This window comes from Equus caballus, chromosome 18 (genome assembly GCF_041296265.1).
Source record: "Equus caballus isolate H_3958 breed thoroughbred chromosome 18, TB-T2T, whole genome shotgun sequence".
NCBI lineage: Eukaryota > Metazoa > Chordata > Mammalia > Perissodactyla > Equidae > Equus > Equus caballus.
In genome coordinates, this window is record NC_091701.1 from 38,492,946 (window position 1) to 38,519,689 (window position 26,744).

A 26,744-nucleotide genomic window follows, 5' to 3' on the forward strand; every position below is an offset into this window, starting at 1 on the left:
TTATTTGGGGAATAAATCATGTGGTGTTTAATATCCATATTTAAATACTCAAAGTTCATTGCAATTTGACTTGACATATTTTTTTTTTCCCTTTTGCCTCTAGGAGGGGCTTCATCTGGGTATGACTGTATTTTAATGTATTGATTATCATTAATGAATTCTGCTTCAATTCACATTTACCTGGGTATAATATTTGTTAAAAGTGGGTTCATATCTGGGCCCTAAGAGTAGGAAATTAGATTGTTAGAGCAAGAAATAAAATTAATTCAAGAGCAGAGAGCTCTGTGTTGACAGTTTCCAAATTCTTAAAGTTCAAACACAGTAATGATGAGAAATCTAACTGCTTATAAGTGCTGAGAGGCTGGATGTGCGGGAAACAGATGTAAGCTCCGAAAGGCCACCATGCCCACATAGGTGGGGATTTCTACCAGTGAAATGAGCTTTGATTTGTAACAGACTGGATCCTGTACTCCTCACTTTTAGTCTCCTATAAATAGATGGAAGACTTGCAATAGCTGGTGGGACCTGATTGGTCCGTAAAGTTCATTTCAGTTAAAATACCTTTTGGTAGTCAGGCAATTGGAGAAACTAACAAAGAATTTTTATCAATTCTGACTTTTGGTAAAATCAGTTGAAATTAATATCTAAACACTGTAAATCAGGCTTTTCTCTTGGTGGTCTGGGGACTCTTGAGATTAAGAGTTCTCCAGGTAGCAATATCCAGGGTAAAAGTGGAAGTGACAGCTTTTTCATATACATCATTTATTTCTCTGTGCATGCCATCTATCACACCTTTCCTACTTAAAAAAGTCTCCTTTTAAGCAATTAATTGACAGTGATTCTTTATAGTTTCTTTGCATCCTTATTTCTAATTGACTGAAGACCTTATAGTTGAGAAATTACCTTTAGTCTTGGTAGAGTGTCAGCTGAAGTATGTCTGTATCTTAAAGTGAAGACATTCAAATTTATATTTTTTCCAAACAATTTTGATGAAAGCCGATTCTCTCTTCTATAGTGATGCAATGTGAGAGAGAGACTTCGGGCACCATTCCGTTATTTGACTACATGGTGTTGCTACACAAATTTTAATCTTTCCATTTTTCTATAATGGGTAAATACATGCTTTACTTTTAGAAACTCTACCATTATTGATCACTTTTTATACTAGACACTCTGCTAAGCATATTGCCTGTATTATCTCTGATTCCTCATAATAACCTTAGGAGGTATATTTTGTAATTCCCACTTTACAGATGAAGAAACTGAGTCCCAGCAACTTTAAGTTTCCTGCCCATAGCTCTTTCGTGTTGGAGCCATGGTGTGCGTATAAGTCGGTCTGGCTCCGATGCTTGTGCTTCTGAATACTGCACAGCACTCTGGTAGTTCTGGATTTCATGATGTGATATACGTATCCACTAGGGAGTGGATTAAGTCTCCTAATTCATTCCATGGAAGCTGCTAGACACCTTCAAAATGCTGGTGACCTTTGCTCTCAACTGCCCTTATTTGGATTTGAATATTAAACTGGGGGAGGTTTCATATTTCCTAACTAATCCCTTAGGCCAAGCAGTCTCCTTTACAGATTTAAAAAGAAGTTTGATTTAGATCCTAGGGCAATAGTTTTGAAATATTTGGCATTCACTAGGGCTGAAATAATCATTTTAAAAGGATTTATTAAATGGATGAATAAGTAAAATTCTGACAACAGTTTCTGAGCCTCCCCAAATGGCTATATCCTTAAGAAAAAAAAAGTGTCAAATCTTAACACTCCATGCTGTTCACAGCAGCTGCCACACTTCTGCAAAATGCGTTGGAACAATTCTGAAAAGCATTTTGCCTGTTGGGAATAAGACCATGTCTTCTTGCACGATTTAGAAAGCTTTCCATTCACAGGCTGAATTTTCTAGATTACTTGTTTGTTCTTTTCTGAAATGAGTAATTGATAGTTGGGTGGTACGTATTGGGTTAGGAAGAAAAATGATCTTTTGAAAAATGTATCATTAAGTCTGCTGTGTACAGGTTAATCAGGAGGATGCCGTGGTGAAACTAAGCTATGACTTAAAGGGACTGAGAGAGACAGAAGGTTTGCCCAGTGCTTTCTCCATGCAGTTTTTCTGGAGTGCTTCTCTGGGCAGTGTCTCTAGTTATGCACTGGTTTTCACATACGCAATTAGTAGTGTTTATAGATTGCCTGTTATTCAATTAACAACTGAGCTGGCCATATCAACTCACTGCAGACCTGCCTTTTCACTGCCAGAGATTGTACCAGGGTTATCAACTTACACAGGCTTGGATGTCTTCCAGCTGTTTAATTATAGTGTCACGCGCTTTGCTTTTTCTAGTTTCATTAGTTTATAAATGTAATATGGTATCTTATTTCTGTGATTAACACTTCATTTCAGCAGGTTCAATGTGCTGGTGGAGAAGTATTGATTTCTGACACTATTTCCCCTGTGTTCATTTAGATATTTTCACATGCTTTTTATTCATTTTTTGAAAGTGGCAAACATGAGCAAGAACACCCCAAAACGTACGGCTAAATGACTGATGTGGAGCAAAACCACACATTTAGCTTCTAATTGTCACTTCCTGTGGGCTTCATTTTCTATTAATTTTAAAAACAAACACCTGTCTTGCCAAGTTTTTAAGAGTGAAAATATTAATTATAATTGGAAACAATTACACAGCACTTAGTCTTTTCAACTAGCTGTGAAAATGTCTATTCAACTTTACTATTTAGATTTTACTCTTTATATATTATATATCCTCAAACCTGAATGAATTATTTATTGAGGTTCTAATGAAAATAATTCTTAAACATGACAATAGAAGGACTATTTTATTTTCTCACTATCCTTTTGAAAATATTGCCAAGTACTTTTATACACTCTGGAGCTCCTTGTGGGTTTTTTAACATCTGGGCAATTGACAGAAAATCAACTGGGTGCCATCTGAGTGAGCCACTCTAAGAAGTGGTGGTTAATGATGGATTTTTCTCAACCTTAATAATAGTGTTCTTTCCTGTCATTTTGTTTTATTTAAAGTGTTCATTTATTTTGAAAGGGAATATCCATTGTTTAAATATATAGTCATTAGAAATCTTATATAAAGACTGGCATATCGGCTAAGAGGCCCAAATATTTTTCCTTTGATTTTGTTATGTCAACTCAGCAAGAATCTTTGATATAAAAAGTTCAGAGAATATTTTAATATTTATTAATCATTATACATGGCCCCCTACTTGATACAGTATTTGAGATATTGAGAAATATTAGAACTGACATTGCTGAAGACTTTCAACATGGAAAGGAAGATGAAACAGTCATAAAATCTTGTTTAGCTACCCTGGCAGTATGAGAACCAGAAAGATCAAGATGAATCTTTGAGTTCTGAAGCATAAAAGCCTTGAGTTGAGTTATTTTCTTCACATACTATACCGTGTAGAGTTAAAGTAGGTGATGTTCAGTACCTACTCTTGGCTACAACCTGAATGATTTCTGCGTAAGAACTTGAGGGTAGGAGTACTTAATTTATGAAAAACATTTTTCATTCTTTGAATTCATGAGATTAGTAGGAGAAGAGGATATTTGAAATGATAAATATGGAACATGTTATGACAGTAAAGTATTTTGGGGGAAAGTGTGCTATTATAGCAGATTTTATTCTCATGAGCAAAGAGAGTACAGTCAAATTTCACTGAAACGAGGTTGCATTAGAGATGTGGGCAAGGTGGCCATGGTGGAAGTACCCAGCTTGACGATCTACCAGGACAAGTCTGAGGTCTACTATTGGGGCTTTTACTCTAGAACTGCCTTGGGCAATATCGTAGCCTGCGCATGTGCACATCCTGTGGCTATTTAAATTTAAATTAGTTAAAATTAAATCATATCTGAAATTCAGTTCCTCAGTCACATGAACTGTGTTTCAAGTGCTTAATGGCCTTGTGCAGCTAGTGACCAGTGGAATTGGACAGTGTAGATGTGGAACATTTCCATCACTGCAGAAACGTCCATGGAACAGTGCTGCCCTACAGAATCTAGGGGTATTTATATATATCTTAGAGAAGGAAATAGTTTATTAGAGTCATTGAATTTGTATTTTTTTGTTATATAAAATAAAGAAATGTATCATCGTGTAAAAGAAGAGCTCTAGATATAGGAAGACTCAAGAGGTGATGAATTTAGTGATGCAGCAATGTCTAAAGCACATGGCCCTTATTTCTCTTCTCTCTACCACACTCCAAGTTGTAACCACAGAGGAGACAGTGCTTCTTCCTAGCACTGTTTCCCCTACGGTTACAATATGGCTGCAGTATTAAAAGATTCTCTACGCTGTCTACTGCTTTTGAATATCTTTCTTTCATTAGGGTTTGTTGAACAGTGTACAAGGTTTCCAGGCTGCGTGAAGAGGTGATAAGGAGAGAAACTTGTTAGTTCAGTTAGTTGCTGTCTTTTATACAAGGGGTTAGAATTCTGTTTTGTGTGTTTAGCTATGCTGTGCCCTATGGACATAGATTATACCTATGGCTCTGACTGGTCATTTGTTAATTTGCGTGGTAGGGGGATACACGTTCTTTATTCATCAGCAGCAAATAGCATTTTGAACAATCCATAAAAATTATTAAATCGTGAGCCAGCCCTGATGGCTTAGTGGTTAAAGTTCAGTGCTCTCACCACTTCGCCAGCCCAGGTTCCTTTCCCGGTTGCAGAACCACACCACCCATCTGTCAGTTTCCTGCTGTGGCGGCAGCTCACGTAGAAGAAGTAGAAGGACTTACAACTGGGATATATAATCATGCACTGGGCCTTTGGGGTGGGGAAAAAAAAAGAGGAGGCTTGGCAAAGGATGTGAGCTCAGGGGTACTCTTTCCCTGAAAAAAAAAAATCTCAAGTTTGGAAGAAAACTGATAGATAGATAACCTGATTAAACCACCCTCTGGTCTAATACTGTAAAAATTCCTGCAGGCTGTAAAGACTGATTCATATTTTAAATAGGATTTAAATTTTGATTGTCCTTAAATGTATCTTTTAAAAATAAATTTAATCCTAACATTCACCTGATGTAATTCTCAAGCTAAAAATGTGAATGCTAAGATACCAAGCAAAATAAAGTTCCTAACACATTATGAACTCTTCCTGGTAGTGTTGTCTTTTTTTTTTGGTGAAGAAGATTGGCCCTGAGCTAACATCTGTTGCTAATCTTCCTCCTTTTGCTTGAGGAGGGCTGTCACCAAGCTAACATCTGTGCCAGTCTTCCTCTATTTTGTATATGGGACATCGCCCACAGCATGGCTTGGTGAATGGTGCTAGGTTCATGCCTGGGATCTGAACCTGTGAACCCTGAGCCACCAAAGTGGAGCATGCAAACTTAACCACTACACCACTGGGCCAGCCCCTTCTTTTCTTTTTTTGAGCATCAATTTCAGGAGTAAGGATTATAAATGGTATCAGTATACATAAAGTTTTATTTAATGTTCCTCTATGAATAAAAAATTTGAAAGTTTTAGTTCGATATTTTTGTTTCAGACAATACAATTTCATAAATGTATTTTTCTGCCAGTTATACTAGAAAAAGTAAAGGATTTGTCACAAAGATTATTTACATATGCTTCAAATTTATTCTAGAAAGTCTAATTTTCCACCAAATAATTTAAAAATCAGTCAGAGAGCTTTAAGAGTTGAAAGGAAATTCCTGATCAGCATGGCCACTTAAGGAATTTCACAGACACACTCTGTAGACTCTGTGGTGACCACAATGACGTTCTAAGTGGTTGGCCAAGTTTTATTTTTGACACAGAGGGCGATTTGAACTCTAATGGAAAATAGTGGTAATTTTCTAGTTAGGCTTTTTGTAAAGATTAAAACATTGCACGATTTGTGTTGAGGTTTTGCAAGACTTTTGTGGAATTATGTGAAGCAAGAATTAACCCCCAGTGCATGGAAGCCATCAGGATTAAACCTAGTTAAGAGAATGCACACATCAGAGGGGCGAATCTAGGAATGGAATCCCGGCATCGAGACTCCTGTATGGGCTCCAGTTAACAAGACTGGAAGCATTTGGCTTTCCTCACTTGTTTATTACGTTTCTTCTTTCTTTGTTTCAGATACAGTGTTTGGATATGGGTTTGATTAAACACCCCCATAGAGGAGTATGGGCACCTCTTTTTTCAGACTATGGTCAAGTTAAGAGTGTGGCCTTTAAGGAGCCATCTTAAAATATGCCAGGTTTACCTTAGTTGAGTTTACCTTTACCAGAAATCTTATTTCTCATCTGACATCAAGCTGGAGGGATTAACTGTCATCCAGTGTCACTTGTTTTTAGGGTCTTTGCCCTGTACTTGGTTAGGCACATTTTTTTTCCCTTTTTGGACTGTTCCAATCATTTCAAGGAGTCTTTGTGATGCTTTACACAGAGTCTGCTAGATGTATCTCTCAGTGCTTTCCAGGGGCTGCTGTGTATAAACAGATCCACAGCCCTGTATTTATTTATACATATACAGATGTTTACCTCTCTGTACAGGAGGGTCACTGTGAACCCGCACATGACCAGGACGGGAGTGAGATCTGAAATGCAGAGTGCCCTCTGCTCACAAAACTGTGCTCCCCTGAATGAAGTATTTTAATTTGAGGCATGGGCATGATATGGGCTGGTAGAGGCCCCGATGCTTCTGTAAAATATTTCCTTAATCTTCTGAGACTTGAATGATGTCAATTTTTCCTTTTGTCTTGGTTTTTTAAAATTGTGGTTAAATATACATAATATAAAATGTATCATTTTAACCTTTTTTAAGTATACAGTTCTGTGGCATTAAGTATATTCACATTTTTGTGCAACCTTCACCATCATCCATCTCCAGAACTTTTTCATCTTTCCTAACTCTGTGCTCGTTAAACACCAGCTCCCCAGTCTCTGCTCCCCCCACCTCCTGGCAGCTACCATTCAGCTTTCTGTCTCTATGAATTTGACTGTTCTAGGTATCTCATATGAATGGAATCATGCAATATTTGTCCTTTCGTGACTGACTTATTTCACTTAGCTTAATGTCTTCAAGGTTCATCCATGTTGTAGCACATGTCAGAATTCCCTTACTTTTTAAGGCTGAATAATATATCGTTGTATGTATATACCACATTTTGTTTATCCATTCATCTGTTGATGGACACTTGGGTTGCTTCTACCTTTTGGCCATTGTGAATGATGCTGCTATGAACATGAGGGTGTGCAAATTTTCCTTTCTTTCAGTTCTTTTGGGTGTGTACCCAGAAGTGTAATAGCTAGATCATATGGTAATTCTATGTTTAATTTTTTGAAGAACTTCCATACAGTTATCCATAGTGGCTGCATCATTTTGCATTCTTATTAACAATGTGGAAAGATATGCCAATTTCTCCACATGCTGGCCAACACATGCTATTTTCTGTTTTTTAATTTTTTTTATAATATCCATCCTAATGGGTATGAGGTATCTCATTGTGGTTTTCATTTGCATTTCCCTAATAATCAGTGATATTGAGCATCTTTTTACATGATTATTGGCCATCTGTATATCTTCTTTAGAGAAGTGTCTATTCAAATCCTTTGCCTATTTTTTGATCGGGTGGTTTGTCTTGTTTAATTATTGAGTTTTGGGAATTCTTATATATTCTGGATTTTAACCCCTTATTAGATACACAATTTGCAAATATTTTATCCCGTTACATTGGTTGTCCTTTCATTCTGTTGATAATGTCCTTTGATGTACAAAAGTTTTTAAAGGTGGTTGTATTTTGTCAGAGATAGTAAGGAAAATTTCATGGTATCTTGAATATTCGAAGAACTTCCAAACACTATAACACAAGTATTGGGTACCTATACTGGGAGGAGCCAGTATACTCATTTTTGTCATGGCTATTAAGATAATGGGATGAGAAAAAAAAAAGAGCAGAGTATGGAAATTGTCAAAAGTTGAGAGACAGTACAGTTTAGTGGGTAAGAATATGGACTTAAAAGGCAGAAAGAACTGGGTTCTGATGCTGCTGTACCATTTATAAGATGTTTGCTTTCGACTTGGTTAAACTTTCCCAATCTTATCTGTATGGTAAGGATGATAATAACTGATCCTATGGGGCTTTGTGAGATTAAATGAGGCGAAATGTGTATGCCAAGTGCTTTGGCAAGGCTAGACCTGCTGTAAATCCTCAATAAGAGACTGGCATTGATGAGCAGGAGAATATCCTGTTACAGCTTGTTTGTTTGATAAGAGAAGAGATCGCAGGATATATTCTAGGAGGAAAAGTAACAAGTCAGTCGTCTATTGGTTTGTTTTTGGTTTGATTCTGCTTTGTTGTTCTTTTCAACAATTCCAGATTGTCCCAGCTGAGGGTTGCTGACATTTGTTTCTTTAGTTTCCTCTTTGGTACCAGGATCAGTGATTTTCAAGTTTTTTGCTTTTTTTTTTTTTGTGGAGATTATCTTTGCCACAAAATAATTCTTAATGAGTTTTTCTTGTACTTATCAACTCATTTAGCACTTATACGTAAGGATCCTTCTCTCCCTTTCTAGAGGGCATAACCCTGCCTTCCTTTTAACAAACTCTTTCCTGCTTAGTAACTATTCCGTAGTTTTGTTGAGATGTCTTCGAGTTATCCTCTTAACCCTTGGCATTGATCCTCCCCAGTGAGAAGAGGGGACGTCCTGGCGGCATGGAGTGGTATTCGTCCTCTTGTTACAGACCCCAAGTCTGCGGATACTCAGTCCATCTCCCGAAATCATGTTGTGGACATCAGTGAGAGCGGCCTCATCACTATAGCAGGTATGGGATGTTAGCTGGTTATTTGGGTGTGCTTTAGGTAGGAGCTCGAGTTAAATTGTCACACTGGAACCTCTTCTAACTCTAATGAACAGGGAGTCTTTTTTTTAAGGATTCCGAATAAAGTCTTACACCATTGCTGTGTTATAAACAACAGGTGAAACTTATTAATAAGTTGATAAATGGTTAATTATAAGAAAAATAATGGGTGGTAACCTAATGGGTTATCTATCAATTTATTTGTAGGTGGAAAGTGGACAACCTACAGATCTATGGCAGAAGATACCATAAATGCTGCTATCAAGACCCACGATTTGAAAGCAGGACCAAGTAGAACAGTTGGGCTTTTCCTTCAAGGGGGCAAAGATTGGAGCCCCACACTCTACATTCGGCTTGTCCAGGATTACGGACTCGAAAGTGAGGTGGGTGTGCATTGCCACATCATCTTACTCTTTACCTAATATAGCTATTGCCAGTCACAGAATTGGCAACCATGTGGCCTCCCTGATTTAGAGTTTCCTTTAGCTGAGTTTGTTTCTGTCTGCATACTGTGGAAGTGAACTAACCAAAAAAAAAGATCGTATTTTGCTCTAGTTGCCTAAAAGTCAATGCACGTTTTAGTTTCTATTTTAAAATCTGGGGTTTGTGTGGTTTGTTCTTAGCAGACAGGACATCCCAAACTCTTTCTATCTCGAGCATAAGGAAGGCTGTTCTTCACAAGTGATATTGGGAGTAGAAGAAAGCTGAAGCTTCATCAGTCACTACAGTGTATAATAGAGTTGTAATAGAGTGGGTGCTGCGTAAGCATTCGGAGCCCGAGTGGGTTCCTCCCACACAATCAAAATCTCTTACTCTCCTAGAATTATTAGTTACAGGCTGTAAAAAACTGACAAGATAAGCAAGTACATGTTTTGCTTTGTACTAGAAAGTGTTGATATTCAAAGTACCCACCTAATGCAGTTTTGTATCGCTAGGTGGCACAGCATCTGGCTGCCACCTATGGTGACAAGGCTTTTGAGGTGGCCAAAATGGCAAGCGTGACTGGAAAAAGGTGGCCCATTGTTGGAGTGCGTCTCGTGTCAGAATTTCCATACATTGAAGCAGAGGTATGTGAATGGCCATGTGGGAATTTCCTGTCTGCCATGGGATTCCATTCATCTGTTTATTTTTCAGCTTTAAAAATTATATATAGCTAAGTTTTAATGCATGTATGTCAGCTAAAATCTGGAGTAAAATGTCTGCCCAGCCTAAACCCTTTCATTTAAAAAATTTTACTATTAATTCTGAAGTGATATTGGTAGTGGTAACAACAATAAAAGAATATATGGATTTCTTTCTCCTCCACAGAGCTATCCCAAGTCTTGTTAATTCAGTTGTTTGCCCCATTTGTGAACTAGCAGGTCTTCAAGTTTGTACCACTCTTGTTGCCTGATTACATATCTTGATTTGACACTTAACTTCTCAAAGATTTAAGCTTTGTTTCTCATCAAGTTTTCACATTTTATGAAGCCAGAGACCATGCTTTATATTTATTTATAATTCACCGCACCTGAAACATGTGTGTCCAGTAAGCATTTGCTTGTGGATTGAATGCACAACGTCAGTCCTCTGGCTACTCTGAGACAGAAAACTTTGAAGAGCCTAAAGAGATGAGACCATAGCCTTTTAACCCTTGTTCTTTGCCTACTCAGCTATGTAGATTAGCATCCATATTATGTATAAGTAAAGAGGTAAGTGATTACTGTGGGTGGTAAATGAGAACTGATGCGATTTGCATGTTTGTGCCAGGTTCTACTCGGGAAGAAGGCATTAACTCTTGTCCAATTTGTCCCAACTTCCAAAACTCCTTTGGCAGGCAGTTGGGGAACTTAAATGATGTCACTATTTGTCTCATGTGTGCTAGAGAACCAGAGTATATAAAGAAAAATGTCACTTTGCCTAAGCACGAAATTTTTTTAAGTCAAACTTTACTTCCTCTTTTTAAAAAAAACCCTAAACTCATAATTTTACTTTAATTCAAACTCAGGTGAAATATGGGATTAAGGAGTACGCCTGCACTGCAGTGGATATGATTTCACGTCGCACTCGCCTGGCCTTTCTGAATGTCCAGGCAGCAGAGGAAGCCCTCCCCAGGATTGTTGAACTGATGGGCAGAGAACTGAATTGGGATGATTACAAGAAACAGGTATATATAAGTCTTTAAAGCCACAGTTCCCATTATAAACATATAATGTCTCGATCTGTTAGTATAGGCTAGTTTTAGTTAACAGAAGCATAATTTTTGATAGTGACTTTAGAATTCTTGCCAATTTTTTTATGTGTGTATTTATTGCTAGGCCTTAGGAAACTGGAAAGATATTCTTGTACCAGAATGTGTTGGTTGTTTCTGGAAAATCCCTTATAGGAAAATGCTCTCATATTCATGGTCATAATTCCTGAAAAAGCAAGATGAAGATTGTGGTAGAACTTTTTCTGGTTTTCGTTGAAAACACTCTTAGAATTTATTCTACAGTGAAATTCAGACTCCTGCAAATTTGCCTTTGGTAGGAAATAGTGGTTTTACTGCCTGACCACCAAATACTTGTTGATTTGTGTCACTTGAAATTTTATATTTATATCCAAATTAAGGAAAGAAAGCCAGTGATTCCCAGATGCCCACATACATCTTGTTGTAATAGACAGATCATCTTCATGATTTTTAATTAAACCAAACTATTGTGATAGGCAAAAGCATTTTCACATATTTATTCAAAAAATACTTTCTGTACTCATTGACTCTGTTCCTTTCCCCATAGTCTTTCTTGAACCCATTCCATTTAGGCTCCTTCGCTGCCTCTTTGCTGTAGTAGCTTTGGTCACACTTACCAATAACCTTCATGTTTTTCAATATTATTGTCAACTCTTGGTCCTCCTTTTACTTTTACTTTCTTAGTACATTCAACTGCTATCGCCCTAATTCAGACTACCAGCATCTCTTATGTGGATTATTATTATAGCTACTCTCCCCCAAACTGGTGTCCCTGCTATAACAATTTCAGTGATTCTGTTAAGAATAAAGTGGATCACTGAATGGGTCAGTCAGAAATTCAGAGGTGAAGTCTGCATTGGATATATAAATTAGAATTGGTATTTAAGCCATAGACTGGATGAGATCCTATAGGGAGTTCATGTTGTTAGACAATGGCAAGCGGTCCAGAAACTGAGCCTGGAGCATGCCAAAGTTTAGAAGTTGCGGAGATAAGGAAGAATCCAGAAGAAAGAGAAAGTAATAGCTAGTGAGATTGGAGAAGGCGTGAGAAGACTTAAGAGAGAGTTGTGACTCAGAAAGTAAGGGAGAAAATATTTCAAGAAGAGGAAAATAATCTACTGTATCACACGTTGCTGATAGATATAGTAAGATGAGGACAAGTACTTAGCGAATTCCTTTGCTAACACACACTCTTTCCTACTCAGAGTAACGCCAACGTTGGTAAAATGGTTAAAAGGCCCTCTGTTGTTTGGCCACCACCTCTCTGATCCCCCTGGTCTTTCTTATCATTCATTCACTCCCCTCCAACCCAGGGTCGAGTCTCTTTTCCTTATTTAAGCCTTGCTGATCCCTCTGTCTGGAATATTTTCCCCTAGCTATCCTCATGGCCAACTCCCTTACTTCCAATTGGTCTCTACTCCAGAGAGGCCTTCCTTAACGGGGCTGAATAAAGGGGCAAACCTGTCCCCCTCCATCTGAACGGCATTTTTTACCCCTTTCTCTATTTTTCCCTTTAGGATCGGTTCGTATTTGACATACCATATTTTTAGTTGTTTGTTATTTATTGTCTGTCTCTTCTCCAGGAAATAAGCTTCCCAGAGGAGAGGACATGAGCTGTTTTATTTCTGTTCCCTCAGTGCCTGGTGTATAGCAGGCCCTAAATAAATGTCTGTTGAATGAGTGAATGAACATTCTTGAGCGTCTATGTCATATGCTGAAGGTGTAAGGAAGGCCTGGGCATAGTTCTTGTCCTTAAAGCATTCTCATTCTGGTGTAGATTCCGAAAGATGGCAATATCATATCACAGTCACCTAGGAAATGTTGAGAAAAAGGTCAGATTTCGAGGCTTGACTTTAGACTACCAGACTCAGAGTCTTTAGGGGTGGAACCATGGCCCTCCATTTAAAAAATTCTCTTCTAGTAATTTTAATTCAGTGTGTGTGATCTACTGGTGGTAGAAATCACTGGTTGACAAGAATTCCTTAATCATCGCCACAACTCTGTCGGGCATACCCTTTACTCCCACTTTATAGTTGAGGAAACAGGCTCAGGGGGCAAGTTCCAGTCAGAGTTCATCCGAATAGTAAATTATACAGCTAAGATTGAAACCAGGTATTGTGATCCCAGAGCATAGGCTTTCCCCACCCTGCCCTGATTCATCTGCGTTGACTGGACTGGTTTATAAGGTCTTCCAGTTTTGAATTTTGGTTTGCTCAACTAAAGCTATACAGAGGCAACCCAAGAATGAAACTTACTCCTGTGCTACTGCCAATCATTTTTACCATATAGATGAATTGGGGATAATGTGTTCCTGTGAAAATTATGGTTGGAATGGTTTGAATATGCAGGAAGATATTTTGTGCCAGGAATTCAGGCTGTAGGAGGTAGGAAGGAGAAAGAAAATTCTGTAAACTGGTCGTGTTTGGCCCTCCCGAAGAAACTAGATTTAACTTCTGTTCAAATTTTATGAGTAGTTTGTGTACTCAGAAATATTCTCCCATCCCCCTCAACAAAGTAACAAAAATAAAAGACCTAAAGATACTACTCAGCATCTGAGACATAGGAGTATTAATGAGCACTGTGGACAGTCTAGAGAGAACAAAGGAGAAGGAAAAAAAAGAATTAAAGGTTAGAAAGCTGGACTTCTGAGAAAAGGTTAAAAGCACTGGGATTATTTAACTTGCAAAAGTGAAAGAGGAACAAGGTGATAAATAACTCTCTGTAGATGAATTGTGCTTGTTTTTACCAGTCAATACTTAATGAGTGACTTGTATACTGAGCATTATACCACATATTTTAGAGGAATAATAAATGGCTCATAGTTTCAAGGATCTTGAAATCTAATCGAGTGGTTGCAACTCATATATACCTTAGAAATATATGTGTATTTTCCAAAATTTAGAGAAAGATTTAGAGAACTCAAGATCAAATCAATGAACTTGGAAGAACGGATTAGGGGAGAAGGCGTTGTCTAGGGGAGTAGAGGGTTGATAGAGGAGTTGGTGGGGACATTTAGAGAACCAGATATTACCAAATTGTGTGCTACATCAAAAGATGACTACATGGTCAAAAGAGTTTGGGAAATTCTAAGGTAAAGAAATGAAACCATTTTCTTTAGTGCAGATTGGTTGGTGTCTTCAAAATGCTTACGTACGTTGTCAGTTTCCAAAAGGGAACTTATTCAGATATAGAGCCAACTCTCACTTTTTGGAAGTGCTTAGGATGTGTTTTGGGCAACGTTGCCAGAGTATTTGATAAGGTAGGTTTTATCACCTTTAGACAAAGCATACATTTCATTGAGAGACTTTAAAGAGAAGGCCACTTAAGTAGATTGAGAGAGTCTCACCAAAAGAAATTCTTTCAAAATCGACTCCCATGAGGAGGGAGCAAAAGGAGGCTAGTGAAGAAATGGAATGACTCTGAACAAAGCAAATTCATAAACACCAAATCTGAAACAGATGGAAGACGAGCACTCAAGAATGAAAGGGTATCCAGGAATACGGATGTACATGAACAGTATCAGGAATTGACTGAGTGTTGGACAAAATACTAAGAACACCAAAAGTAGCTTAAAAATGGAAAAGAATGCAAGTAAGACCTAACCTAGATCACTGCTGAAGGTGACTGGCACCACAGTCTTGAATGCTGGAGAAAAGAGAAAACTTTTCAATTCATAGTTTAATACCAATTTGTTTTTCTTTTTTTCTTTTTTGTCAAAGAGAATGATTTTCAGTGTGAAAAGAGCAAAATAAATATTGGTAAGAGGAAATAGATATTCAAACAGGAGGCCACTCTAAATGAGTCTGTGTGCCAGTGCAGAAAAATGATACCTCAGAGTACTTGGAGAATTTGCAGATGGGATTTATTTAACTACTGTTGAGCTTTAAAAAATAGGAATAGAAGCAAAAGATAGAAGGTCGGCAGATGTAGTACCAAACTCTAAAAGGGGAAAGGAGAGAAAAATATAGTTTGTCACCTATAAACCCAGTGGTCTTGACATGATCTTGGGCAGTTTTCTAGATTACAGCATTTTAAATTTATTTTATAAACATCTAGCAAGAAATAGTGATCACTGAAAGCTAGGAAGGAGTCATTTAGCAAAAATCATTTCAAACATCTAATTTTCGGAAGGAGCAACAGGATGGTTAGATCAGAGAAATGTTATGCTCATAATATATTTAGATTCCATAAAGCATTTTATGAAGCCCCATGTGATATCTTTTTAAAATTGGCAGATTTGTAGTTGTCAAATGGTCACTATTGGCCTCTGAAGAAATCTCTGGGAGCAGGTCATTAGTACTCTGTCCTTGGTCTTGACCTAGTCTACCTTGGTTCAAGTGCTTAGATTACAATGTTGATAGCATGCATTCTTGGTCTATCAATAATAAGAAACTGGAGGGAGAGTGAATGTTTGATGACAAATTGACGCAAGGGGTGAAATTTCATTATGTATAATTTAATAGAGATAAATGGCAAACCTTGCATTAGGTAGAAAAACAACTCCATCCATTCACGATAAATTTGACAAGGCTTAACAGTAGCACATGCAAAAAAGAAATATGGTTTTTGTTAACTGTGAATTCACAGCAATTAAAAGTGGCTGCCCCCACATACAATTGCAATCTTAAGCAGTGTTGATAGAAATCATACCTCCAGATTGATGAAGCTGATAGTTACTCTTTTCTAGATACTTGCCAGATGTCTGTTGGAGTATTGTACTTTTTTTATTATTCGGGTCATATTGCTTTATAACATTGTCTCATTTCCAGGTGTACATTATTATATATCAGTTTCTGTATAGACTGCATCATGCTCACCTCCAATAGTCTAGTTTTTATCTGTCACCGCACATATGTGCCCCTTTACCCCTTTTACCCTACCCCCTACCCCCTTCCCCTCTGGAAACCACTAATCTGTTCTGCTTATCCATGTGTTTGTTTATCTTCCACATGTGAGTGCAATCATACAGTGTTTATCTTTCGCTGTCTGACTTATTTCACTTCACATAACACCCTCAAGGTCCATCCATGTTGTTGCAAATGGGACAATTTCATCTTTTTTGTGGCTGAGTAGTATTCCATTGTGTGTGTGTGTGTGTGTGTGTGTGTGTGTGTGTGTGTATATCCCACATCTTCTTTATCCATCATCAGTTGATGGGCACTTGGATTGCTTCTACATCTTGGCTGTTGTGAATAAGGCTGCAGTAAACATAGGGGTGCATAAATCTCTTTGAATCATTGATTTCATGTTCTTTGGATAAATACCAAGTAGTGGGATAGCTGGATTATATGGTACTTCTATTTTTAATTTTTTGAGAAATTGGAGTATTGTATTTGGTTCTGATAATTGTATTATATGACAGGCCAGTTGTGGTTTGGAAGAAATTATCCAGCATGGTGTGGGGATTTGAAATCTTGTCTTATGCAGAAGAGTAGTTCTAGACTTAAAGACAACTCTTAAGGAGGAAAGCACATGATTCTATCTTTAAATATTTGTTGTGCTGTGATACAGAAAATAAAAGTAGACTTTAAAAAACATTACTGTAGGAAAATTTTGCTGATCCCAAACAAATTGGAGGAATTGCAAAGAAATGTGCTTAATCTCAATATAAACCTTTTCAGCAATTGGAGCCATCCCTTTATGGGCTAGTTTCAGTAGTATTGAGTTCCTTCCCTACTGCTGGAGTTCTTTAGATGAAGACCTCATGCTTCCATTTTTGGAATGTTGTAAAGAAAATGTGGAGTTAGGGAGGTACCTTGGGTAACTTCTAGGGAGAAAATCCCCTCCAGCTTTGAAATTCCATGATTTCCTTGCTTGATGGAGAGTGGATAAATTACATATGCAATGAAGGGACATGAATCAAAGAAGAGCTTGTTCTCAGGGGGAACATCAGAGATGGCATTTCCTAGGAGATGAATCTTGAACCAGTTTTGTAGAAAATGACTGGCAAAATTGGTGCAATAGAAACAATAATTTTATTTATAAGTGGTAGATTTTCTTGTGTGAAGAGGCTAATCTGCCAGTGAAGAATGCCCTTGGTGACTTCACAGAGAATTTTATGTATACCTTATATATATTGTGTGTATGTATATATAATAGATTTTTATAATGTATGTTATATATTATATACATATATTTTTTAGCTGAGAGAGATTTTTAGCATGCCTAACTTTTTGTTTTGATATGTAAGAGTGTTAAGGTAGAATAACAAGTTGGGAATGCTAAAAAATTCTCTCAACTAAAAAAATATATATATGGTATAAATAAATAAATATTTATAAATATTTATAAATAAAATATATATTATATATTATATATATATATATTTCTCCTAAGAGACAGGAAAGTAGGAAGGAAATAATCTCAGAAAAAAAGTTTATCTTCCCAAGAAAAAGGAGCAAAGGGACTTGTTACTGACATAAGCAAAGACCTATAAACACATTTGATGCATGTGCATGTGCCATTGCTTTATTTTCCTTATTTCACTTTACACTGGCACTATTCTACAGACCAGAATTTGGATCTGTAAATTGACTTACTAAGATCCTTTGATGGGAAGTCTGGGGAATTTAAGACTTGTATTAGTAAGCTTGTTCTAGCTTATGGTATATAACAAATAGCTTCAAAATCTCATTGGTTTACCATAGCAAGCACTTATTTTTCACTCATATTACATGAAGGCTGCATGTTAGTTGCTGTCCTCTTCTTTGTATTCCAGACTGGCTTCAGATGTCTGTTATTCATACCCTTCTCATGCCATGAGAGCAAGAGAGACTAAGCAAAACTGCAGTTGCTTTTAAAGCTTGTACTTGAAAGTGGCATATATCATATCCGTTCATGTTCCATTGGTCAAAGTAAATCACATATCCCAGCTCACATCAATGCGTTGAGAATACTTTGAGCGGAGAAGCATGTGTGTATACTATAGGTATATATAAAAGAGAGGAAGGAGATATTTGTAAACAATATACAATATAATAGAGTCACTAATTGGGAGACTGAAATGAAAACTAAGAAAGACAGTGTTCTTGGCAATAAGTAGTATCAACTGAGACTGGGGACATTTGAAAACAAGAAAAGTAACTATTCAGGGAAGCTCATTTCTTCTCGTGACTCTGTAACTTCCACCAAATCCTCAGCATCCTAGTGACAAAATTTCAGAATAGCTAATCCCATGATGTCTGTGTTGGTACTGTGGGACACATTGTAGTCATTGTTCAAGTCGTAGATATCTTCTTCGCTTCTAGTTTCTTTTTTGGCACCAAACCACAAGGATTTGGTCTTGTAGATTTTGCTAGTAAATACTGTGGAAGAATATTCAGCAGTAAAAAGAAACAAAATATTAAAACATGCAACAACATGAATGAATCTCAGAATCATTATACTATGTGAAAGCCATCAAACACAAAAGACCACCTGAACTCTTTTATACGGAGTTCTAGAAAAGGCAAAACTGGCGTCAAAAAGCAGATCAGTGGTTGCCTTGGGCTAGAAGTCAGGGGAAGGGATCAACTGCAAATGAGGAAGAGGAAGCTTTTTAGGGCGATAGAAATCTTCTGCATCTTGATTGTGGTAGAGTATTCATCAAACTGTATACCTAAAATAGGGGAATTTTATTGAAGATAAATTATACTTCAATAGAACTGGAAGAAATAAAAAAATTGTGCTGGTCAGAAAAGTGAGGATGAGTTTCCTTTTAGAAAACCAAAAGGAGAAAAAAATAAATCTTTGAACTTTGTGTGTTTGTGTTTTAGGAAGAACTTGAAACAGCCAGGAAGTTTCTGTATTATGAAATGGGCTATAAATCTCGATCAGAACAGTTAACAGATCGCTCTGAAATTAGCCTACGGCCTTCAGACGTTGACAGGTACTTCTAATAAGTTTCTATATCTCTCTTTTTTATCTTCACCCACATAAGTATATTTTTCCATTATTCAATGTTGTGTTCCAGGTATAAGAAGAGATTTCATAAGTTTGATGCAGACCAAAAGGGCTTTATTACCATTGTTGATGTTCAACGTGTATTAGAGGTAATATTTTTTTGGTTCAATTTAATAGCAGAAGAATGTATTAGGTAATTATATTAGGTAATTTTTAGGTATATTAGGTAAAGATTATATTAGGTAATTTTTTCTCATCTGTTGCTTTGTATAAGTAATATTTCTTTATTCATTTTTTGAAAGGTTGATAACATTAATAAAAGGCTATGCACAATTTTTAATTAAACCTCATTATTTTTTGCTTTCATTTTATTTAGAGTATCAATGTTCAAATGGATGAAAATACACTACATGAAATTCTGAATGAAGTAGATTTGAACAAAAATGGACAGGTTGAACTCAATGAATTTTTGCAGGTGAGTTGTGGTGAAAGGAAACAGGTGTATTTGCTTTCTATCCTTTGGTTGTTAATGGATGTTCAAGACTGGATTTTTAAGTCCACATAGTTGTCACTCCATTCTGAAAAAGAAGAAAGCTTGAAGCCAGCAAAGATTGATTTGTCTGCCCTCAAAGATAAGGCTCTACGTGGTCCGTGTTCTTTTTCTTTCTTTTTATGAGACACATTCTGTTATGTTGGGCAATTTAGATTAAATCCAAATTAATTATGGCTCAAAGGGCTGAATAAGAAGTATGCTTTTAAAAAAGTATGCTGTGGAATACCATTGCCAGACCACTTTTTACCTGCTTCAAAAGAGGCAACGCAATCTTCCTAAGATGGAAAGTAATATTTTTATGGAGGAAGTTTAAAAAAATCGTGGCTGTATTCATTTGAGAATCATATTCACTTGAGAACCTGAAATGTAATTATTATATTCTTACATTATAAAGAGCCTGAAAAGCAAAAGAAAGGAAACTGGGGTCAAGACCATATAATTCAAGCATTTCTATTTCCAATTTTCCACTTACGCAAGGCTCAATGGTTTAATCGTAACCGTGAAGGAAGTAAATTTTGTTACTTTTACTTCAAACGGGATGTTACACATCATTCCTTAAAAGAAAGAAATTCAACAAACCCGTACATTATTTGTAGCTGTCCATAGGACTCTAGTCATGTGAAGAATGTATTGGTTTCCAAGCAGCTAGGTTTTTTTCTTTAGTGCTTCTTGGGCAGGTATTTCAAATGAATGCCAGGTCTTGCTTGCACTATGGCAATGATGAATGCTGAACATGAAATAAATTAATGCTGGGGATTTTGGTCAATGTCAGCCCTTTCTTCACTGTGTCAAGTTAAACAAACAAGATCAAGGCAAAGGAAATGGTAATTGTCTCTCTGGAGATGAGCTGCAGATAAGAGCATTGTTGAATCTAAATGCAGAAAATTTTCACAGGTTGTGTCCAGCATTCCAAAAAAGAATGTTTAGTTCCTTACCATGGTGTTTAACTAACTGCATGTTTTAAATTGAGTTTAAAATTTGTGCTTAGGAATTAGAAATCATTCAATACATTTTTTGTCTAGTTTTTTCTCGAGAGGATTATATTGTTTATCTCAAGATTTTAGAAAACTTTTCTTCAAGGAAATAGCTTATGCTTCATTTCATGAGTGTTGTAAATAAACAACAGCATTTAGGATTGAAAAATGTGGAGTTTTAGAAACAATAAGAATCTAATTTTATGGACCTGCTATGTGGTTTGTGTTTTAAGTAATTTTTCTGAGCGCAATAGAATTAAACACATAGAAAAACCATCTTCAGGTTTTCTTGTAGTTTCTTAATAACTGAGTATTTCTTGTCCAATTCTAAATGAAAGAGACTATTCATGCTTCTACTAAGTACAAATACACAGTGTAATTTTTAACTAAAAAAATGATGATTGTATTTCTCATGAAATATATTCACACCCAAATGTTTTTTTTTTCACGTAATATGGTTTCAAGTTACGTGTAGTGTTTAAAGAAAACTTTCAATTTTTAAAGGCTAGTACATCATGCAATTTTTATGGATAAAGAAAAAAACTCTAGCTCTGTGAGTTTAGTTAGCTCTGATAAACTTTGAAGGTCTTCATGGAATCAGACACAAAACAATGCACAATAAGTTGTTCTATATTTAGATGTCAGCATTCTTTATGTTACTGCATTCATCGGATGTAAAGTAAATTTTCAGGGTTTTTTAAGTAAAATATTTTCCTTTCTTAAAGATTAAGAGCCAATGTTGATCCCATTAACCATCTTTTTAAATATAGATATAGTTTTTCAATAATCCTTCTAGAAGGATCACTATAGATATTGGGTGGTTACATGACTTTATTTTTAGAGTCGGGCTCTAATGACACTTCTGCATGTAGGAGTCCATCTCTAATAAGCAATAGCTTGTGAAACAGCTTTTAATAAGGTCATGAAATTCTGATCCAGCCACTTGGCAGATGCCTCTGACTCTTATTCATTTTTAAGAAATATATTTCTGTTGGCTAAAAACTATAACCCTAAAAATATTTTGAGAATTTATATATTTCTGATGAATGGCTAAATCAGTTCTTTTAAAAATAAAGATTGGGGAAGTGAGATCAAGAAAAGCAAATAGTTAAAACCACATCAACTTGAAAAGGAAAAAAAAATCCCCATGCTCATAATTGCAAAGTGCCTTCCAGATTAAAGGCCTTTGCCCGCTGACTGCATGTAATTTCAAGACTAATTCTGATTTTATCCATTGGATAAAAATGAATTATCTAAAATCTGGGCTGTGGAGTGCTTTTAATTCTTAAGGTAGATTTCTGGGTCCATTTTCAAGGACTTAAATGTAAATTACTTTAAAAAGTCTTTAAGGAATTTGGATTTAGGGGACTTGAAGTCATCAAGTACAGTAACACTAAAAAAAAGTAGTTAAATATAAGTCATGTTTTTTTTTCAATCCCTGAGATTCTAAATTGTTGTTTTCTTTTTTTTTTTTTTTTTGAGGAAGATTAGCCCTGAGCTAACTACTGCTAATCCTCCTCTTTTTGCTGAGGAAGACTGGCCCTGAGCTAACATCCATGCCCATCTTCCTCTGCTTTATATGTGGGACGCCTACCACAGCATGGCTTTTGCCAAGCGGTGCCATGTCCGCACCCGGGATCCGAACCAGCAAACCCCGGGCTGCTGAGAAGCGGAACGTGTGCACTTAACTGCTGCGCCACCTGGCAGACCCCTGTTTTAAGATTTTTAAATAGAATTAAAAATCTAATATTTGAGTTGCTCAAAAAATCTGTGCCCTGCACACATGAAGGGGCAAAAAGTGATGCGTTCGATTTGCGTTTAAAGTCAGGCTCATTTGCTAGATAGGGGGAGTTTTTGCAGCAGTGGTGGAATGCCAGCCCCTTCTTCACCTTCTGAAATGTTCAAAAATTATGCTTTTCTTATTCGAGCTGTAGTACTTGCTATGGTTTTTGATGGAGCACTTAATTACCTCTGCCTGCTGCAAAGGTAACCGTGAAAATGCCATGAAGAAGGGAGGAAGCTGGCCTGCCTTCTGAATCTCTTGCATGTTTTCTCTTTAAGCTGATGAGTGCCATTCAAAAAGGAAGAGTGTCCGGAAGCCGGCTTGCTATACTAATGAAAACTGCAGAAGAGAACCTGGACAGGAGAGTTCCCATTCCGGTGGACCGAAGTTGCGGAGGATTGTGAGTCTGAGCAGTAAATCCACAGCCAACAAACATAGGAACAACAAAGCATCACGTAACAAAAACCAGAGATGACTCACACTCCTCCAAAATAGTGGATCTGGGTAGCTGCCTTTTTTAACACTGGTAAACATTCCAAAGCTTTAGGATGTCGATGTATACCCTTTATTTGTATTTGCCATTCAATCTAACTTCTAAAAAGCGTATTTTCTCTTTTTTTTCATTTTCAATGCACACTGATTTAATCTTTTGCATCCATTTTGTGACCTATTAGACTGGACGTGCTTCCTTTTTGTGTGTTTATTCATTTATTCTAAATCAGTTGTAGAGGCAGAATATTTTGGGAGAAATTGAAAAAAGAAGCTAGAAGAATTATGTTACATGCAGAAAGCTCTGGACATTAAGCTTGTAGAGAATGTTTCTTCTTAAAAGAAATGGAGTGGGGAGTGACCTATTGAAATGATAGGGTTTCTGGAGACTTCTCAGCCCCTTCTTCCTCCAGTGTGTCTGCCTTCCTCATCCAAACAGGATTGTACAATTTTATATCTAGAGCATGTCTGGAAGAACTGGAGTGGGACGAAAAGGTTTAGATCTGGTTACAGGAGTGAGTCTCAAAGAGAAACTCTGAAAGCTTCCAGAATCACAGGTATAAGATAAGGATAGCGTTGACATTTGCTGGGAGCTACGGTGATAGTTTCATCTCAGCAATTCCTTTTTTTTTCCCCAGTCACTGCTGGTTTTTCTTTGACTATTATAGTTGCCAGGAAGATCCTTGCTTTTTTTACTTTAAAACCAGCATTTAAGTGGCAAGTTGGATGTAATGGGATGAGATTAAACTTCTCAAATCTTAACAGTAGTAATAAATTTAAGGATTAAAAACTTGTGTTTATATATCCACATATGATAGCACAGTTTTCAATCCCCAAATCCTAAATCTTGGAGCATGTGAGATTGTCAAACATAGCCTATTTTGCTTAGTTTATTGCATCATTTTTTGTGAGTATTTGTAAACAGTAAAAGAGGATAGAAATAGCCTTTAGTTAACTTTACTTATAATTATTTGTAAGAAGGCACAATACTGCAATATTCAAGGTCATTGTGGTTGCTTAAACTCTTTCTCTTTCTGTAGTCAATGGAAAAGTTCTCAATCAACCAAAAAGAAAACCACATGCAACACACATTCACACACCCCCCCGCACACACACACAGAGACACACAACAAAAACAGAAATCAATCTGCATTGAATTTAACAAATAATTTACTGAATTTAAAGGGCCAGTTTGGTATGCTTTTGCAATATTTTGGTGGCTTTTAACCAGTCATCTGAATATTTATTCATTATGCTTCCTCTTGTGCGATTGTCTACTTTTTTGTTTTTTAAGATCAAGTTGTGTATGTAATAGGAAATGTAGCCCTTTATTTAATGCCAGATTTTCATTGCACAGACTTCAGGTCTTAGTTTCTTAAACTGGTACATAAAACACTTTTGTGCTGTTATTTCTATTGGTGTCCACATTGTAGGACATCTTTATGCCTCATTCAAGTGGGGTATGAGCCTGTATGTCATGATATAAACACTGGAAGTTCACTCACCTAAGCCCCTCCTCTCACCCCAAAGCAAACAGCTCGGATAGCATCTTAACTCATTTTGTTTTTAAATGAAGTTTAGACTTGCTACTTCCTAAAGGAAAACCTAAAACAGAGCAAATGATGCTGCCAGGTATCACTGTGAACTTTTTTCTTTGAAGGTGTGAAATTTTTACACTGTCTTTTATTCTCTTTTATTTTATTTTTCTTAATAATGGAAGCGTGTGGCTTTGTAATTTAGTGTTTTTCGATCAAGACAATAAATTTCACTGTTCAGAACCGAGTGACACTTAATAGATAGAAGAGCTGTCCTTTAAAACATCATAGATGATGTACACAATATAGTACATTGTGCTCTCTCTCTCTTTCTTTTTCTAGTTAGAGCAAGATAACGGTGACTTATGTCCTTCCTGAATCCCTCACAGTAGGGACTGGGCTTCTCCCCTGACGGGCCTGGGCGGAACTGTATTTGTAAAACAGGCCTTGTTTGTGCACGCTTTGCTATGAGTGAAGTTCCTTTAAGGACAAAGGAAAGCGCACTTTTCCTCTTTTGAGCATATCTGCTTTTGCTTAAAATCTGCTAATTCTAAAACATACGCTCCTTCACCAATCCCAGAGACTCGACTTGGAAATGAGCTGGTTCCGAGACTTTACTGTGAATAAAGCACCCCCGCACTTTTGTGTAAGTTCTTAATGAAACTTGTACAGCTTCTTTACCTGATCTCAGAAAAAGAAAAAAGAAATAGAGGGCTAAGCCCCTTCAAAATCTATTCCAAGCGCAAAAATTTTTTTTCTTTTCGTATGAATGTGGTATTAGATGATTCTGTTGGAGTGGGAGTGGGGTGTGCAGAGATTGTCTTTTATCATCAAGTGATTTATTTCAAGAGCCTGTAAGGGGATTCAGGTGAAGGAACCCTTATCTGTGGTGGAGAGCTGGATGCCCCTTTAAATAGCCCATACCGCGGTCATAACAACGGTGATAATGCTGGATTATTTGTGAAGCCAAGGTTGTCTGCCTTATAGCCATCATACTGTTTGCAATATTCTTGCTTTCAATCAGTTTATCCTGAGTGTAACTTTAGGATTTCTACTATTAAATGCATGCTTCCTATTCTGCTTTAGTTTCTACGTTTGTTTTGTCTTTTTCAAAATATGTAGCTTACTCTTTTATACAACAAAAATTTTATTCTGACTTTTACTAAACATACTGTATGAATAATCATTGATCTTATTTCCTTCTTTTTTATGCATTTGTAAAGATTTTTGGCATATGAATGTAATAATGTTGAAGTCAATGACGCTATAATTTGCACTGTTTTGCATCCTATCAACCCTTTTGAGGGAGTTAAAAAGCCCTATTGTGTTTTTAAAGAATATCAAGTGTAAGTCCAGTACTGGAGGGGATATACTCACTGCATGTTTTCATATGTGGCACTTTTATGTATTGTGTTGGGTTATTGTTCTGGATTGGACTGTTAAATACTATGTTTGAGGCTGGGTTGTCATTTTTATAACTGTCTTGGTGTTTTATCGCCATTATTTATTACTTTTGATATACAGAATGAGCTGCATGCATTTATAGAGCAATAAGAGGGTGTATTTAATGTGCCTTGTTTTTAACTGAATAGGAACTGAAAGCATGAATCAATAAAACTGATTAAAATGGTCCATTTGCTGGCATTTTGATGTTACCTGCAGTCAGAGAAATAACTTGGATTACTGTTGAAGTTTACAAAAAAGTTTGAAAATATTTTCACAAACTATATCCTTAATGGCACTTACACATTAATCCTTTTAGCTTGAAATTTTGTAATTTTATCTCAAAAGTGAATCTCTGCATAGACAGATGTAATTTTCTGAGACTGCCAGAATTATTTGTATTAATTTGTTGCTGGAGCCTTTAGGGCATGGCTTCTGTATTTGTGCAATCCTATTCTAAAATTGCATCCATCCTATTACAACTCTGTTGAATTCTTTTTTTCCTTTCTTTTTTTTTGTTTCTTTTTTGTCAACCAGAGCCTTTCAGCCTGAGCGTTCCCAGGCACACTGATGAATTTTATCATAACTAAAATCAATAGAAATGAATGGGAAAGATTACATAATCCATTTTGATCATCTTACATGTCAAGTTAGTGCAGGGTTGCCAAGTGTTGATAAATGCTCTGACAGAAAAAATGCTATATATTTTCATTGTCAGTAAATCAGTAAAGCTGTTACCAGTTTTAACACAAATTTTCTAATGCCCATGTTATCTTATTGGTTTTAATTTACGCACATACATGGAGCATATTCTCCAATTGTGGTTTAGATGCGCTCTTCCTGGCTTTACACGCTCAAAGGCATGCGTGAGCTTCTGAAGGTTCTTTGAAATTGTATAGAATCCCCCAAAGCGATGGCTCCCAGACAGACTTGTAACAATGAATTGCTTCTTCGGTGCCTGCAAAAAAATATTATAGCAGCTCAAAATTGTTCATTGATCCGGCTTATCAAATTTTATAGCACTTTAAAATTTGTCAAGATAAAATTTGT

The 26,744-nt window shown here is 36.6% G+C and overlaps 1 protein-coding gene across 10 annotated transcripts in view; it reads left to right on the plus strand.

Moving 5' to 3' along the window:
- The window catches only part of GPD2 (glycerol-3-phosphate dehydrogenase 2), a 139,110-nt gene extending 113,227 nt beyond the window's left edge, over positions 1 to 25,883 (plus strand). For 5 of the 10 annotated variants that reach the window (XM_023621966.2, XM_014732227.3, XM_023621968.2 and 2 more), the window contains 8 exons: positions 8,657 to 8,791; positions 9,035 to 9,210; positions 9,763 to 9,894; positions 10,815 to 10,973; positions 18,791 to 18,903; positions 18,988 to 19,066; positions 19,294 to 19,392; positions 22,506 to 22,833. In XM_023621966.2, the coding sequence (XP_023477734.1) occupies positions 8,657 to 8,791; positions 9,035 to 9,210; positions 9,763 to 9,894; positions 10,815 to 10,973; positions 18,791 to 18,903; positions 18,988 to 19,066; positions 19,294 to 19,392; positions 22,506 to 22,631 (1,019 nt within the window). In that variant the 3' untranslated portion in view covers positions 22,632 to 22,833. 10 annotated transcript variants of the gene reach the window in all.
- The last annotated feature ends 861 nt before the right edge of the window (positions 25,884 to 26,744 follow it).